Source organism: Myxocyprinus asiaticus, chromosome 8 (genome assembly GCF_019703515.2).
Source record: "Myxocyprinus asiaticus isolate MX2 ecotype Aquarium Trade chromosome 8, UBuf_Myxa_2, whole genome shotgun sequence".
NCBI classification, from domain to species: Eukaryota; Metazoa; Chordata; class Actinopteri; order Cypriniformes; family Catostomidae; genus Myxocyprinus; species Myxocyprinus asiaticus.
The window spans coordinates 52,455,946-52,474,708 of record NC_059351.1 but is presented as its reverse complement, the minus strand read 5'-3'; the positions used below and the strand labels follow the sequence as shown (position 1 = coordinate 52,474,708).

General features: G+C 36.4%; 1 protein-coding gene across 1 annotated transcript; it reads left to right on the top strand.

Moving 5' to 3' along the window:
• The first annotated feature begins 1,350 nt into the window (after window positions 1–1,350).
• Window positions 1,351–18,357, top strand: LOC127444726 (mitochondrial dicarboxylate carrier-like). Its single transcript, XM_051704290.1, has 11 exons — window positions 1,351–1,838; window positions 9,032–9,151; window positions 9,533–9,647; window positions 9,721–9,769; window positions 9,859–9,900; window positions 9,986–10,029; window positions 14,434–14,504; window positions 14,593–14,685; window positions 14,824–14,901; window positions 16,613–16,669; window positions 16,783–18,357. The coding sequence occupies exons 1-11, from the start codon at window positions 1,749–1,751 to the stop codon at window positions 16,882–16,884; spliced, it is 861 nt and encodes a 286-aa protein (XP_051560250.1). The 5' UTR covers window positions 1,351–1,748; the 3' UTR covers window positions 16,885–18,357.
• The last annotated feature ends 406 nt before the right edge of the window (window positions 18,358–18,763 follow it).

Sequence of the window (18,763 nt, the reverse complement as noted above, 5' to 3'; positions counted from 1 at the left end):
GGATAGTTCACCCAAAAATGAAAATTCCCTCATCATTTACTCACCTCATGCCATCCCTGATGTGTATGACTTTCTTTCTTCACCAGAACACATTTGAAGATATTTATAAGAATATCTCAGCTCTGTAGGTCCATACAGTACAAGTGAATGGTGACCAGAATTTGAAGCTCCAAATATCACATAAAGCAAACATAAAAGTAATCCATAAAACTCCAGTGATTTAATCAATGTCTTCAGAAACGATATAATAGGTGTGGGTGAGAAACAGATCAAAATGTAAGTCCTTTTTTTACTCTTTCAGATGTGAAAGTGAAAGTGGAGATTTAGAGTAAAAAATGACTTACATTTTTATCTGTTTCTCACCCAGACCTATTATAGCACTTCTGAAGATATAGCTCCAAAAAGCATATAAAGGCAGCATAAAAGTAATCCATAAGACTCCAGTGGATTAATCCATGTCTTCTGAAGTGATTCAATCAGTTTTATGTGAGAACAGACCAAAATGTAACTCCTTTTTCACCATAAATCTTGACATCAGCAGTTTTATTGACAATCATGATTTCAAGCTTGATTACACTTCCTAGCACCATATAGCACTCTGCGCATACACCGAGCACTAGGAAGTGTAATCAGGCTTGAAATCATGATTGTGCCTGGAGACTGGAGTCGTTTGGATTACTTTTATGCTGCCTTAATGTGCTTTTTTGAGCTTCAAAGATCTGGTCACCATTCACTTGCATTGTATGGACCAACAGAGCTGAAATATTCTTCTAAAAGTCCCAGTTTGTGTTCTGTAGAAGAAAGAAAGTCACACACATCTGGGATGGCATAATATATATATATATAGTTCATTTATTCATGTCCATTTGCAAAAGCATCCATTTATTTTACATCACTTGCTGGTCCATTTCGTTTGTTATTTTACTGCATATTCTTATTGTTGTATTGCCATAACCATTAATGCTACCTTATTTTATTCCCCATCACTGTTTTATTAGGCTTATTGGGAATTTCATACTAGTTGTAGTCTGTTTGGCAGAGTGCCATGCCTTACAGCTCTGAATTTGCAATATGAAACCATTCAACTCATGTGAACTACAAGGAAATTATCAAATTGAGGAGCATAAACAAGTTGCACAATCTGGGTCAAAACGTGTCAGCTGAATAATGATGACAGTGCTTTTTTAGTGTGTGATTCACCGAGTTCACACTAAACAACACCAGTGCTACTATATTGTAGTTGATACAATGTATCCTGTAAAAGTTACATCTTAGAATGAGGAAGAGAGTCATCTTAAAGCGACAGTGCATTAATTCAGCACACTCTCACCATTAGCTCAGCGGTTACTGTCTCTTTAAGACTTAACAGCTAATCGCACTGACGCTAGTACAAAAACACTGAACACACGGATGAATGTTTTTCTATTGCGGTCTGTATTATAGCGCGCGTGTGTCGGCAGGAGGTGTATCCGGAGCACCGGGAGGCCGTTCCTGATCCCTTACGAGCAATTGGCTGCTGGTGAACTTTGCGACGCGTGTTTGTCCTCGCGCTCAGGTCACGCATGCAACGCACTTGAGATGTCTCGTGCACATCGGAATAACCGGTAAGCACGCGACCTCGCTAATCACAGACGGGGCTGAAGATTCACGTCATCATCCACACGCAAGCTGTCAAACGCGTCAATCCGCATTGAACAGGACGCGTCGGTACTGCCAGAGAGCGAGGGAAATTAACGGGAACCGGAGAGATGACGGAGAAACGGATGTCGCGTTGGTATTTCGGTGGGATCGCGTCATGCGGAGCCGCCTGCTGCACGCACCCGCTGGACCTGGTCAAGGTGAGACGCGCGTCGCGTTGCGTTGACATCAGCTGGCTCATTCTATGACAGTCGATAAGTCTTCTTAAAGTAATTTTTTGTAAGATTTTAAACATGCTATCAAGATATATCAAAGTATGAGTTTTTATGATGTTAATAAATCATACTGTTCCATCTCAAGCTTAATGAATGAACACTTGGTTTTAGATCAACCTTACCTTAACAATAAACTTATGTTATATAAACAATATGCCACATTTCACAGTCTGCCCCAGATAGCACACATACATCTCAGAGACGTCTGTTAAAGATCTTTTCATCTGGAAAGCATCACAATGTACTTAACATCTGCCAAACGTCTTCAAAAGATCAGATTTACATTCTTAATCATAAATGTCTCAAAGACATCTGCTGAAGGTCTTATTGACATCCGAGAGGAAACGTATTACAAATACACGTCTGTGATGTGCGTGTAATATCAGGGGTAGCATCATCTAGACGTCTATTTGATGTGTGTGTTTACATCTGGAAGACGTATTTTTTAGGTTGTTTGCTCATCTGCAATACGTCTGTAATATGTTTCCTCTCGGATGTCAGTAAGACCTTCAGCAGATGTCTTTGAGATGTTTATGATTTAGAGTGTTTGTAAATCTGATCTTTTTAAGATGTTTAGCAGATGTTAAGTAGATTGTGATGCTTTCCAGAGTAAACACTCTTAAAGAGACAGACGGAGATGTACGTGTGCTATCTGAGTACACATAGCAAAATCTCAACCGGTTGACACTTTATACCGTCAATATAACAATATATATATCGCATACCACCCAGCCCTAGATTAAGGTTAACTTCAGGTATTTTGAATTATACATTATATCACCCAAAATCCATGTCCATATGTACAGCATATCTAAACACATAGTAAACGTTGGCATCAACTACAGAATATACATTTATAGATGGCACCCGTGTTGTACAATAACCCAGCTGCTCATGAGAATTTGTATGTTACAGATTAAATCGATGAATGTTTGGTGCTGAATGGGGGTAGACGGATCCACGGCCTCATTTGATCTGGGAAATGAGAATCGGGCTGGCTGAACAACCAGCTGCACACATGATGTGTTTGTGTATTTAATTGCGGTTTTCAGAGAGTCTACTTGGGTTTCAAATCCACCCAACAGACAGTGCTGGGTAGTAACAGATTAAATGTCAAGAACTTGTAATTAGATTCCATTACATTACTTTTGAAAATAATTTATATCAAATTAGTTACTTTTCATGATTACGTAGCAATCAGACAACAGCGGTAAATTGTGCCTAACTTACAGGTCCCTGTAATTCTTCTTTTTTTATCTTAATCTAATATATATATATATATATATATTACATTTTTACATATTAAATATTACATATTCAATGCTCATACATTTGGTAAGTCTTTTTTTTTTTTTTTTTTTTTTTTTTGGTAATAGAAAATGAAAGGTATTTTCTTCCTCTCTTTATTTTTACAGTTGAAGTCAGAAGTTTACATACACCTTAGCCAAGTTCATTTAAACTCAGTTTTTCACAATTCCTGACATTTATTCATAGAAAACGTTCCCTCTCTTAGGTAATTTAGGATAATTATTTTATTTTAAGAATGTGAAATGTCAGAATAATAGTAGAGAGAATGATTTATTTCAGCTTTTATTTCTTTCATCACATTCCCAGTGGGTCAGAAGTTTACATACACTTTGTTATTATTTGGTAGCATTGCCTTTAAATTGTTTAACTTGGGACAAATGTTTTGGGTATCCTTCCACAAGCTTCTCACAATAAGTTGCTGGAATTTTGTCCCATTCCTCCAGACAGAACTGGTGTAACTGAGTCAGGTTTGTAGGCCTCCTTGCTCGCACATGCTTTTTCAGTTCTGCCCACAAATTTTCTATCAGATTGAGGTCAGGACTTTGTGATAGCCACTCCAATACCTTGGCTTTGTTGTCCTTAAGCCATTTTGCCACAACTTTGGAGGTATGCTTGGGGTCATTGTCCATTTGGAAGACCCATTTGCGACCGAGCTTTAACTTCCTGACTGATGTCTTGAGATGTTGCTTTCCTCATGATGCCATCTATTTTGTGAAGTGCACCAGTCCCTCCTGCAGCAAAGCACCCCCACAACATGATGCTGCCACCCCCATGCTTCACGGTTGGGATGGTGTTCTTTGGCTTGCAAGCCTCACCCTTTTTCCTCCAAACATAATGATGGTCATTATGGCCAAACAGTTAAAACATTTTTTTCATTAGACCAGAGGACATTTCTCCAAAAGGTAAGATCTTTGTCCCCATGTGCACTTGCAAACTGTAGTCTGGCTTTTTTATGGCGGTTTTGGAGCAGTGGCTTCTTCCTTGCTGAGCAGCCTTTCAGGTTATGTCGATACAGGACTCGTTTTACTGTGGATATAGATACTTGTCTACCTGTTTCCTCCAACATCTTCACAAGGTCCTTTGCTGTTGTTCTGGAATTGATTTGCTCTTTTCGCACCAAACTACGTTCATCTCTAGGAGACAGAATGCGTCTCATTCCTGAGCGGTATGATGGCTGTGTGGTCCCATGGCATTTATACTTGCGTACTATTGTTTGTACAGATGAATGTGGCACCTTCAGGCATTTGGAAATTGTTCCCAAGGATGAACCAGACATGTGGAGGTCCACAGTTTTTTTTTTTTTTTTTTTTTTTTTTTTTTCCTGAGGTCTTGGCTGATTTCTCTTCATTTTCCCATGATGTCAAGCAAAGAGGCACTGAGTTTGAAGGTAGGTCTTAAAATACATCCACAGGTACACCTCCAATTCAGTACACCTCCTATCAGAAGGTAATTGCCTAAAGGCTTGACATCATTTTCTGGAATTTTCCAAGCTAATTAAAGGCACAGTTAACTTAGTGTATGTAAACTTCTGACCCACATAAAGTCAATTAAAAGTGAAACAATCTGTCTGTAAACAATTGTTGGAAAAATTCACAAATGTGTCATGCACAAAGTAGATGTCCTAAACGACTTGCCAAAACTATAGTTTGCTAATATAAAATCTGTGGAGTGGTTAAAAAAAGTAGTTTTAATGACTTCAACCTAAGTGTATGTAAACCAATGACTTCAATTGTATGTCAAAATGGTACAAAACTATCCAACTTGAATGATTGTGACATCAAATAAAGGTAGGTCAGAAGTAATCTGAAAGTAATCAAATTAGATAAAAGGCTTAATTTGGTTAATACCTCAATATAGAGCATTGTATTGGAGTCAAGTCTCCGTCATTTCAAAATAAGTGTCCCCGGTTTCAGGCTTGTTTATAGTTAACAGTCATGCGATCTGCACCAAATCTTAAATTTTTCTGGTTATTATTGTTTTTTTTTTGTTTAGTTTTTTTTTTTTTTTTTTTTTTAATGTTTTTTATGATTAATAAACTGCATCTGGGATTTGATTTATTTAGTATGCTCTATGTCAGTACCCTTCACAGCTACTACTACTCCACTTCCTTAATCGGTCGACCTCTAGTGGCTAAACGCATCTGTGTTCACGTACCTGCGTAGAGTATGTTTTACTTTAAGTGTATTGGTTTGAAAATCTTCCGACAGCCTTATCAGTGGATAATAAACATTTTCAGTTTTCAAATACTTTTTTCTTTTTTTCTTTGTATTTTGAGTAAATAGTGTGTAAAATAAGTTTACGTTTAATTTAAGCAGTTAAATGAGTTAAATAGAATTATATAAACCTCAACTCCAGATATTTGCATTGGCCATATTGGTAGATCCCTAATTTGAGATCTCGTTTAGGATAAGTCTTATTTGTGATCATTTTTAATAGCCTCTTTTGGGGTCCTCTATAGCCGAAAGGTTGGTTTCTCAGTCTCAGGTTTGCAGCAGTAGCAAAGGGTATTTTGAAGTCGTGTTGAAGGACATGCAGACATAAATGACTTTGTTCTAGTAGCCACATGTCTCAGTGCTCTGATTACAGACCTGCTGCTCTTTATATCTTGGTTCTGTTGAAATAAAAAGCCTCATTGTGTTGCTGTAACTGGTGTGCCACTTGTTTTAATGGTTTATAGTTTAGAACAATGAGTATATCACATGCATACAAGTCTAAAGTAAAGGCTACAAATGTTCTTTTTATAATAAAGGCCAGTGATATTTTAAGATCAGCTTTAACTGTTCTGAGTAATGCTGTCTCAGATGCTTTCATTGAGAAAGGAATCTTACAGTTTCTGCTATGCGATTATACTGGAACATCAATGTGTGTGTGTAGAAGAGATATGGAAGTCCATGCATGCTTTTGTCCAGATTCTTGGTGAGTTACACACGTATGCAATGAGCATATGTCTGCCATTTGCTTGTACACTGTGTGTGTGGTGTGTTAGTGAACAGAGAGTGTTTTTGTGTGCAGATCCAGTTGAGTCCAGTTTGGTGGACTTTGATTATCTTGTGGTCTTTCAATCGTGGCCTCTTACCTTGTGCTGGAGTTCACCTCTGCTCTGCTACAGAGAGGACAGAACAGGAGAAAACTTTAACTGCATTTTACTTAAAGTTTCACAACACAATTTTGGCACAGAAAATATCAGGTGGCCAAAAAGCAGCATAGCAGCCAGTAGTTGAGAGAGTAGTGTTCCAGCGTACAGCAAGATTTACTCCATCTGAAATCGTATGAGAGCTCTCATGTTTATCTATGAAGATAAAAGGCATAATTGTCCTAGATTTTGTTTGGACTTCATAAAACCAAAACAAAATCCACTGATAAGCTCCCTGTTTGACACCACAAGCATACATTATATTGACTAAAGTCATAAGAACAGTTTGTTGTAATGTCCAAAGTCAGCGGCACTTTATCTGTAAGGTCAGCCAGTTACCTATCAGAGAACAGTTTGTTTAATGGAATACGAGTAGACCTCTCATGAGACGTATCAGAGCATATGACCTTCCTTTACTTGGAGTACTATGGCATTGCCATGGGTTTTGTTATAGATTTTTTGGCAAATACAATGGTACAGAATACAGTGGTATCTCTTTCAGCACAAACTTGGGTTAGGAAGTCTGTATGTCACAACGGTAACTTTCAAACTTAACACTCAGAAACCCAAGCACTGATTTTTTTCTCCTTCTCGAAAGTGTTTTTAAGAAAGCCAATGGATATTGTTGTGCATATTTTGTTTTGGGGTGAATTTTGGAAAACGTTGCAAACTGTGCATTTTGGGTCGCACATTTTTACCACTGTTTTTTTTTAGACCTTAAGTGGAAGTTCTGAATTCACAACACAATTTAACACAAAAAATATACAACAAATATTTTATTACAAGCAGAAAGGGTAACTTTATGGACATTTAAGAAATTAGACTGTCAGTCGATTACAATTTTTAGTCGAATTAATTGTATGTTGTGCTGTTTAATTAATCGAAGTAATCGCATATCAACAATTACTGAGAAATGCCCTTAAAAACATATTAGTAAATAATAATTAAAATAACAATACATATAATGAATACTAAATATGAAAATTTGATCATTAAAATACATGACATCATATGCATATATTGTTCGTAAATCCGTAAAAACAAAAAACAAATCAAGATTGAATTGTTCTGATGGTAATAGCGTTCCTTATTACGAAACTTCTGTACAGATCAAGGCATGTATTATCATGTAATTTCTTTTTTCTAAGCATTTTTATATAATTCATCACACTAATTTAACGTGTTAATTACGTCATCCATATTTAAATGTAATGAGGACTATTGATTTTCATGATACATTTGCTAATAACATCTAAAAATAGTTTCACCTTAAATTCCATAAAAACAAATACTTTTAATGACAGTACAGGAAAGAAAATAATAATTTGGTTTATAATTTATCTATGATTTTCTAAATAGGCTTCAATGCTTGAATATAGAAGAAGTTTGACCAAAGTTGATGTTCAAAGTTAACAAAGTTAAGGCTCTTTAAACCTTTCAGCTTTGTCAAGCCAACATTCAAAGTTTTTTAAGAACTTTTCTAGATTAAAATGTCTTTTTCTCTGCTGACCTGGATTGTTGGCCCTAGATTGTTGAAATGGTCGAAACCTGGTTGGCATGGGTTGGCATTCACTCAAACTATTTCACAGTGCAGTAGAGAGTGTTAGAAGCTGTGTCTCGTTTTGAAGGCTGCGTGCTAGGTAGGACGTGTCCTTTGAAGGCTGCAGTATACAGAGCGTCCTCCTTTAAACAAGCCTCATTTAAACGAGATGGCCTTCGTAGGACAAACGGAAACGTAACGTAACATGGCTGCTATGACGGCACGCCACTCTTTAACAAGCGCGAGCGTTTTGAGTGAGAAGGGAACAAAGTCCCTTTAGAAGGGAATGCATGAGGTACATTTTAGGAGAATTGATATGATGTAAAGAGAAAAGAAAATAGATTTTACAGGTGTACTTTTAGTCTAATACTTTATTTGAATTAAATATTAATATAATTATACATATTATATACTCTGCACCCATCTACTGAGGTACTTCAACTTGGGAATTAACATTCCTTGCGTTTGAACATCATATTTACGGGCAAATTGGCGTCATTGTTTTTTTTTAGACATTTCCGTTGAAGCAAAGAATTGTGGGTTGAGAGTGCCCAAAAAGGATACACCTCATGCATCCTCCGAATTCCCGTGAAAGAAGGTCGCATTCGAAGTGTCCTACTCGCATTTCTGAAACGAGACAGCCTCGGTGACGTATGCGGCTGACAAATGCGACCTCCGGAGGACGCAGCCCTCCAAACGAGACACAGCCCGAGTGTGTATGGACAGATGTTAGTTCAGATACATTTATGTGCTCAAGTTTCAATGGTGTTTGTGCGTTTTAGCCACTGGAGTTACTGCATGTTGGGGTAGGTAAATAATGCTTGAGTGAACATAGTTTCACTTTTTTCACATTTGAGCTGTGCAACTATGCTGTTCAGCACTGATGTAACATGAACTGCATTGCTTTAAAACCTTCCCTTTAGATCCCGACTTCTCGCACGACACAATATTTTGATTGCGTTCAAAGCTACATGTAACCAACTGGTAACCAACTGCTCAATCAGTTCCCTCAGTGACTTGGAAGCTCAGCTCAGCGTCAAACACCAAACAGCTTCCTCTTTGAGGAAAACCATAATATGGTCACCCTATTATAAGAAGCATTTTCCAGCTTTAGTCAGCTGAGTTTTATATACACAGGTGCACCTGCAGACGCAGCAGGAGGTGAAGATGAGGATGGTTGGCATGGCAATGCACGTGGTGAAGAACGACGGCGTGCTGGCGCTCTACAACGGTCTCAGTGCCTCCCTCTGCAGACAGGTGAGAAACTGAGCTGAGATGAGTTTGATTCACACTGGGAATACTGAGCTATCATTACACACAGCAGCTGCTCTGGAAAGAATCACTCATGTTCTGATCAGAAATGCAATACTGAGATCACTTATACAACATTCTACTCTATAATTCTCACATACACACTTTTTCCCCATTAGAGGTCACCTGTGAAGACGACTGAAATTTCAGCACATCAGTACATTGAGTTTAAACACAAACTCAAACACTGAGTGTTATCCGTTATCACATGAGAGGATCAATTCTGCTGGGTGTAGTTACATTTGATACCAGAAAGGACATGCTGAACAACACAGCTGGTGATATACGATCTCAAAAACAATCTCCTCTCTCTGTTTGACTCTGTAGATGTCGTATTCTCTCACTCGCTTTGCCATCTATGAAACCGTCAGAGATATGATGGGCAGTGGCGGTCAGGGGCCGATGCCTTTCTATCAGAAAGTGTTGCTGGGAGCATTTGGAGGTAAACACGCATGCAGTGGCCCAAATATAATTACAAACAACCACAAACTCACACACTCTCTGTTTCTCTGCAGGGTTCACGGGGGGTTTCATCGGGACTCCTGCAGACATGGTTAATGTTCGGTGTGTGTTGTTACAACTCAAACTTTTGTAGCTGATGTGTGCCTTACTTTGCCTGGATTAAATGTGTTTCATGTAATTCTTCTCTGCAGGATGCAGAACGATGTGAAACTGCCTCTAGAGCAGCGGAGAAAGTGAGTGTGTTCAAACATCAGAATCTTTACAGTCCAGACAGTGAGAATGTGATTTATCTTAATCAAGTTTCTCTCTCTCACACAGCTATAAACATGCACTGGACGGACTCTTCAGAGTTTGGAGGGAAGGTGAGAACCTTTGTTTTATTGTTGCATGAAAGATTTGCATATATTGAGAAAGTAACATGTATTACAATCCCTTCTGACATCTAGTGCAGGATGAATTGTAGAAATCAACAACTCAATTTTCACTAGTCAGAATGCTAATTCCTGGTATCAGCAATGGAAAGACTACTCGAGAAAGTGCTAACATTTGATAGAAGTAATTATATTTGCATTAGGAAAAATGCCGTTATTACTCGCAGAAGTGCCCATTCTTGATATTAAAGGAAATGGAATTTTAACTAATAAAATTGATTTGGTTTTCACTAGTGACAATGTTAGTTTCAGATAACTGTAATGGGATTATAACTAGTAATAAAGCCTTTTAACCTTGTACGACCTTTGGGACATTTTTGTCTTTTTCAGTTTTATTTTTTCGTGTTAATGCCAACAGCATAAATTTTGCCAAATGTGTGTATTTTTTGGGGAATTTTGATATTTCAACCTCAGTTCCTATAATACATCTATAATACACTGTGTACACACAATAGTTACACTCAGAACCTTCAGGACAAAAATGTCCCCATTGAAACCCATTGAAACTGCAATATTTGATCCCAGTGCCATTAAAGCATCAAATCATGAATTCTATGACATTATGCTTTCATTCTGGAGCCCTGGCTTCAAAATATAAATTTTTAATATTTTCCACCAGATGGTGCCATTTTTCTCATGTTTAGCCTATGGAGCAAATACAAGCTTTTCCCCTATTCTCTGTTTGCTGTATTATAGAGCACTGCGGACCAGTTGAATAAATGATGCAGCTAAAATTGTGTGGGTGTGTTGGTATGGATGTCAGAGTGTGTTTTGCATGTGTGTATTGAGAAATGTGTGTGTGTGTGTGTGTGTGTGTGTGTGTGTGTGTGTGTGTGTGTGTGTGTGTGTGTGTGTGTGTCTGTGTGTGTGTGTGTGTAAAAAAACAAACAAACAACAGTGGCATTATGTAAACAAACTGGCATTTAAAGGGTTAAAATCCTGAAAATGAATGAATATTTGGTAGTTATGATCAATTCAGATGTTGGTTAATAAATTTAAGTCAGTGAAAATGGAAAATAATATTAATATATAATAGTTATAAATATATAATAATATAAAAAGGCAGTTTTTTTTTTTTTTTTTGACTTTTTTATTGACGCACAAGGGTTAAGAAATCTTTAATTGTTTTTCAATTTATTGATATCTGAAATCAATTTCCAGATAAAATACTAAACACTGTATAACATGTTGAACTATCACAAGCCAAATTAGCTTTGAATCATTGCAGGATATGAATTGCTGAAATCAACTGTTACATTTTCACTAGTGAAAGTGGTACTGTTTGATATCAGTAATAAAATTTGCACTTGTAAAAACTTGATTCTTGAAATAAATGAAGCCATCACTTGCAGAAATGCACATTCTTGATGTAAAACATAAAAAAATGTAACTATTAAAAACTGTAATTCTTGATATCTGTAATTGCATTTTCACTAGTAGAATTTCACAATGATCTGTCATTAAAATACAAATTACAGATATCAACAATTAATTTCTTAATAGTTGAAATTCCAATTTCACATACAGTTGTGCTAAAAACTTTGCATACCCTTGGAGAATTGGTAATACATGTACCATTTTTAAAAAAAACATGAGTGAGCAGGCAAAACACATTTCTTTTATTTCTTATGGGATTCATATTCAACTGTAGGTTATAACAGAATGGCACAATCATAAAACAAAACATGGCAACAACGAAAAAAATGAAATGACCCCTGTTCAAAAGTCTGCATACCCTTAGTTCTGAATACTGTGTATTGCCCCTTTTAGCATCAATGACAGCGTGCAGTCTTTTGTAATAGTTGTCTGAGGCCCCAAATTCTTGCAGGTGGTATAGCTGCCCATTCGTCTTGGCAAAATGCCTCCAGGTCATGCAAATCTTTGGTCGTCTTGCATGAACCGCACGTTTGAGATCTCCCCAGAGTGGCTCGATGATATTAAGGTCAGGAGACTGTGATGGTCACTCCAGAACCTTCACCTTTTTCTGCTGTAACTACTGGAGGGTCAACTTGGCCTTGTGCTTAGGGTCACTGTCATGCTGGAAAGTCCAAGAGCGTCCCATGCGCAGCTTTCATGCAGAAGAATGCAAATTGTCTGCCAGTATTTTCTGATAACATGCTGCATTCACAAGATTCCCCATGCCTTTCACACACCCCCAAAACATCAGTGAGCCACCACCATGCTTCACAGTGGGGATGGTATTCTTTTCAATATAGACCTTGTTGACCCTTCTCCAAACATAGATCTATTTTGGTCTCGTCACTCCAAATTACAGTGTGCCAGAGGCTGTGAGGCGTTTCAAGGTGTTGTCGGGCATATTGTAACCCAGGTTTTTTGTGGCATTGGCGCAGTAAAGGCTTCTTTCTGGCAACTCGACCATGCAGCTCATTTTTGTTCAAGTATCGTCGTATTGTGCTCCTTGAAACAACCACACCGTCTTTTTCCAGAGCAGCCTGTATTTCTCCTGAGGTTACCTGTGGGTTTTTCTTTGTATCCCGAACAATTCTTCTGGCAGTTGTGGCTGAAATCTTTCTTGGTCTACCTGACTTTGGCTTGGTATCAAGAGATCCCTGAATTTTCCACTTCTTAATAAGTGATTGAACAGTATTGACTGGCATTTTCAAGGCTTTGGATATCTTTTTATATCCTTTTCCATCTTTATAAAGTTCCATTACCTTGTTACGCAGGTCTTTTGACAGTTCTTTTCTGCTCCCCATGGCTCAGTATCTAGCCTGCTCAGTGCATCCACGTGAGAGCTAACAAACTCATTGACTATACACAGACACTAATTGCAATTTAAAAAGCCACAGGTGTGGGAAATTAACCTTTAATTGCCATTTAAACCTGTGTGTGTCACCTTGTGTGTCTGTAACAAGGCCAAACATTCAAGGGTATGTCAACTTTTGATCAGGGCCATTTGGATGATTTCTGTTATCATTATGATTTAAAAAGGAGCCAAACAACTATGTGATAATAAATGGCTTCATATGATCACTATCCTTAAATAAAAGACAGTTTTTTGCATGATCAGTCATATTTTCAAAATCAATGCCAAAATTTCACAATTTCTGCCAGGGTGTGCAAACTTTTGAGCACAACTGTATCAGCAATGCATTTCTTACTAGTAAAAAATATTGTTTTTGATATCAATAATTGCATTGTTACAAGTGCAAATGATCATTCTTGAAATCAATAATTAAATTGCAACTAGTGGCAATGTTTTTTTTTATTTTTTTTATTTTTTTTTTTTTAAATCTATAATATGATTGTTACTAGTAAGAAAGCCTTTATAGATATCTTTAATAACTCTCCAGTTTATTGATATCTGAAATCTGATTCCAGATACCTGAAATATAAAATCTTACATGTTGAAATACATTTACAGATGTTAAAAATGAGCACTTTCACTAGCTGTCATTCAGTTGATATAAGGAATGTACTGTATATTTGCACTAGTAACACTATAATTCATGATATTAAAAATGATCATTTTTATTAGTAATAAGTGCATTGATATGTGAATTTCAACTATTAAGAAATTAATCTTGGAAATCTGTAACTGCCTTTTGAACAGGAGTGAATAACGGATCATTGTGAAATTCTGCTTGTAAAAATTTACAAATATTAAGAAATATGTTTTTACTAGTTGAAATTAAATTTTTGATATCAGGAATGAGCATTTCTGCGAAAGCAAATTTTTTTTTATATATATATCAACAATAAGCATTTTTACAAGTGCAAATGTAATTACTGATATCACAAATGAGCACTTTCAGTAGTAGTTAATTACCTTTCTGATATCAGGAATTGGCATTTTAACTAGTGAAAATATCTTGCGAGTGAATAAATGTCAATTCGGCTTGCCATATGAAACACATTTACAGAGATCATTTACACTAATTGTAATTCAGTTGTTGATATCAGGAAGGGACATTTGCACTAGTAACAAGTGCATTGCTGATTTGTTAAATTAGAATTTCAACTATTAAGAAATTAATCTTGGAAATCTGTAACTGCGTTTTGAACAGGAGTGAATGACGGATCATTGTGAAATTCCTCTAGTTAAAATGCAGTTACAAAGAATTATGAATTATGTTTTTACTAGTTGAAATTACATTTTTGACATCAATAATGAGTATTTCTGTGAGGAATAACAATAACTTTAATTTTAACTAATGAAAACTGAATTGTTGATATCTGTAATTCATATCCTGTGTGATCAAACTGATCAATTTTGAATAAACGTTGATTTTAAGTGTCCAAATAGTTTTTGGGGTCACTGTACCCCTCAACATGCATGTTTATAATCCTGTCTTTATTCTCTCTCGCTCTCAGAGGGCACCAGGAAATTGTTCTCAGGAGCCACTATGGCGTCTAGCAGAGGAGCTTTAGTCACTGTCGGACAGGTGAGAGAGCATTGCATGCTGGGAATGGTCACAGATTGGGATTGTTGATGATGTGGATATTGACAGTATCTCTCTCTCTCTCTCCCAGTTGGCGTGTTATGACCAGGCAAAGCAGCTGGTGTTGGGCACAGGACTCATGAGAGATAACATACTCACCCACTTCCTGTCCAGCTTCATTGCTGTGAGTATGAAGGCCTCTGATTGTCCAGTCAGTCGTAAGAACATTTTGATGATTATCTGACAGAATCGGATTCATCATTTTTTAAGATTCTTGTTAGTTTTATGCCATCGGTGACATGTCTGTCTCTCTTTGTTACAGGGAGGTTGTGCGACATTCCTCTGTCAGCCGCTGGACGTGTTAAAGACACGATTAATGAACTCTAAAGGAGAATACAGAGTGAGTTCTCTTTCTCTTTTAATCACTCAGTCCTTCTCTTTATCTTGCTTTCTGTTGTAGGGCTATGAGTAGTACGACTAGATAAAAATATAGATTTTCTGATGCATCGCGATCTTCGTTTGAACGATTTCGATATCGATTCTTTAAATCCCAAGATTTGTGTGCAGCGCTCTACTATGCCTGTAAATCTCTCACATATGTGACTAAATTTTGCTCTGCGTGACTAAAAATGGCTGTGATTAGCCACTGGCTGGTAAACTCTCAGATTTCACTCAGCAGTGATTGAGTAGTATAGTGGTGAAGAAGTTCTGCAGATTAAAAGATTGACTCGTTCTGTGTGTCCAAAGACGAGATCCACACAATCCATTTGTCATTGAATAATGTCCCTTAATACCATACCTGTTCTTTAGTCAGTTGTTGATCAGAAACAACATAAAAGAAACATTCATTCTAATCACACATAGCACGGATGCGCTAAAGAAACCGTGCACGTCCTCTCTCGTTAATATTCGATCGCTGAAAAGTAGTCTTAAAGAGACAGTACCGATTTAGCTCATTTTCTACATATCAATGTAAGTACTTGTAAATAGTACAAATTATTAATGTTAACAATAAACATGTAACAAAAATATATGTGCAATATAATATATGCAATTTTAAGAAATGTGTTGATGGAATACACTGAATTTGAATATCTTTCAAAAGCTAAAATGTGACCAATATGATAAAAAACTAATGATAAATATAATTTGTAAAATGTGTATTTTCGAATTGTACCTAGAAGGCTTACAGAAGATCAGAAGGTCCACTGCATAATTAACAGCATTAGCTGAGACTTTTTATTTTTTTAATTTTTTATATTAAGCAAAATGGACACTGTAACCGAAATATACCCTTATGAATCAATATAGAACCGGTTATCGAATTGAGAGCTTGTGAATCGAAATCGAATTGGGAAATCTGTATCAATACCCAACCCCTAATGACCAGGGTCAGAAATCAGGTGACGCTCAGGGCAAAAATGCCACCAAAAATGACCACGATATTCAAAATGTGGGTGCAAAAAAAATGCCCTCATAATGAATAATTTTGTTTTTTAAGTGTAACCTCTGATATAGTACTTAATATTCTATTTCAGTCCTAGTTTTACATATTATTGGCATAAAATATGAGTTGATTTTCATTTTATTCTCAGGGCAAGAGGATATAGATTCTATCTTGAGAATCTGTATTAATGAATTGATTAAATTGGTGTATTTGACAATAACGGATGAGGCTTAATTTGTTTTAAATGTTCTTTTTAAAAAACATATGCCCCCATAAAGGAAAAAAAATAAATAAAATGCCCCTGAAAATTAAATCTAGTTGCCAAATATCGCCCCTTAATTGAAAAGTTTATTTCTGACACTGGAATTTATTATGAATAATTGTAATATTTGTATGTATTATTATTTATTTGTGTCCATCAAGTTCCATAAAAATAAATAAATGAGATGAATTATCTTTCCTTTGTATTTAATATTGTATTCAATTATTTTAAGTATTCAATTGATAAGATCACTGTATGATTTATGTAAAATATATTTTTTATTTTTTGTGTGTTGGATTTCCAGCAGAAATAACTATACAATGATACATACAATTATCATGATGTTAAATCACTCATGCTGTGATTATATATTTTTTATTTTATTTTTTTGCATTACATTAGGGTGTAATGCACTGCCTGACTGAAACTGCCAAACTTGGACCAATGGCCTTTTACAAGGTATTGACGCACCACAAGTTGTTTCATTTCTACAATTCTGTAATAAAATACTGTGGGTTTCAGTTTGAATGATTTTGAAAATGCGCCTTTCTCGCTGTCCAATCACATCGCAGGGTTTAGTTCCGGCCGGGATCCGGTTGATTCCTCACACAATCCTGACGTTTGTCTTCCTGGAGCAGCTGAAGAAATACTTTGGCATCAGAGTGATCAGCTGAACTTTGACCTCTTGATCGTCTCCTGTTGACGTCCTCTTCAAGCTGCCCTTGAGTTCCATGACAATGACAACAAATCTGGACTTTTACACACTACACAGTGACAAAGCTCTCTCTTGTGTTTAATACAAATCCAAAACAGCTGGCGTGACTCCAGGAACATCCACCACAGCGGGCACCTGTGAATGTGGCACACCGGAGCTATGAGGAAGGACTGAACTGGATCTTCTGGGAATAGATGGCCTTACACTCGTTTTTTCATGATTTAAGATTCTAGGTGTTATTAGGATAGATTATTTTTAGATTATGAATGAACGTATGATGATTGAAAAAAACAACTGTTCTGAAATCATTCTACTGTAATGTGATGAGAGGTTTTAAACAATAGTTCACCCAATAATGAAAATCCTGTAATCATTTACTCACCCTCATGTCGTTCCAAACCCATATCATTTTCTTTCTTCTATGGATCATAAAAAGAAATATTAGCTCATTGTGCATGCTGCTTTTTCCCATACAGTGAATTTAGTTTTTTGAGCTGTTAAGCATGACATGTGCACTTGTGAGAAGCAGACCAAAATTTTAGTAGTTATTCACTGGAAATCTTCCTCTCTGCTGTTGCTCTTTTCAGTTGTGCAGAGAGATTCATCAGAATATTTTATTTTGTGGTGGCGAGTAAATGATAGGATTTTTGTTTTGGGGTGAACTATTCATTTAAATCACATCACACTAATTGTCAGAGTGAGCAGTTACTGATGAATCAACACATTTCTCTTTTTGGTGCTCTGCTTTAATTTTCTAATAGTATTTCTGTTTATTATATTTCTGTGACTCATCTGTGACAGTAATAATAATTTTAGAGCTACTGTAGTTTCAGCAAATGTGCTTATAGTTGTATCAGTCCCATGGTGAAAGGGGCATTTAGTGAATTAATTTGCACTAATTACTTGGTAATTAATTTCGAAGGTTCGGTCCTGTATAACTGGACTCAACTCGTTTTCTTAAATTGTGCTTGTGATAACTAAATATTCTAAATAAAGCTAACTTTAGATTAAGTTGGTAAATTACCATATTGGTATATTCCGGTTGGGCACAACTAAAACAGGAGCTGTTTGACGGTTTTAGACTATGAATGCAATCTGAAAACTTGAATTATTATTTTATGTCTGGAGATGAGGAGTCTTATCTAATGGTGACCACCAAAGGGTGAAGTGAATGGAGGTGATCTGCTTGCACACAAACGAGTTTGTGTTTACCTGGGAACGAAAATTATTTGTCTACAAATTGATGTGTAAATATGTTTAACAGATTTACTGCTCCCTTCATCGCTAGAAAAAAAAAAAAGGAAATATGCAGACTAAAAGAAAGCTGAAACTGGTCTGAACTGTACTGCTGTCATTGTCACAAGATACAATGACAATGTATTTAGTCTAAAAGAGAAGGCATTTAAATAAAAGTACTAACACAAGAAAAACATTTTTGATATGTTGGGAGTTACAGCTTCTTTCATTTGCAATTCACATGTTTGCTTATTGCAAGCATAAATGATAAGTCATTACTTAAAGAAACATGAATGACACCAGAGAACATTCTTGCTGCATGGGTGGAGAATACGTGGGGGATGTGGGAAACGTGTCCCCCTCAATTTCAATAAAAAAGTTCGCCCCCCACACTTTTTCACAGTACAAATGTGTTTACGCTGTGTCTTTCATACAGCAAATGTGTAAATGCAAAAGTTAACACTGGTCAATCGTGTAATTTATTCAATTAAAAATTTTTGATGAGAGCCTTAAAATATATATTTAATATATTTGTTCATCTTGCGCTAATCGTTCTGCCCCCCTCACTTTTGAAATGAGTGCTACGCCCCGGCTTGCTGTAT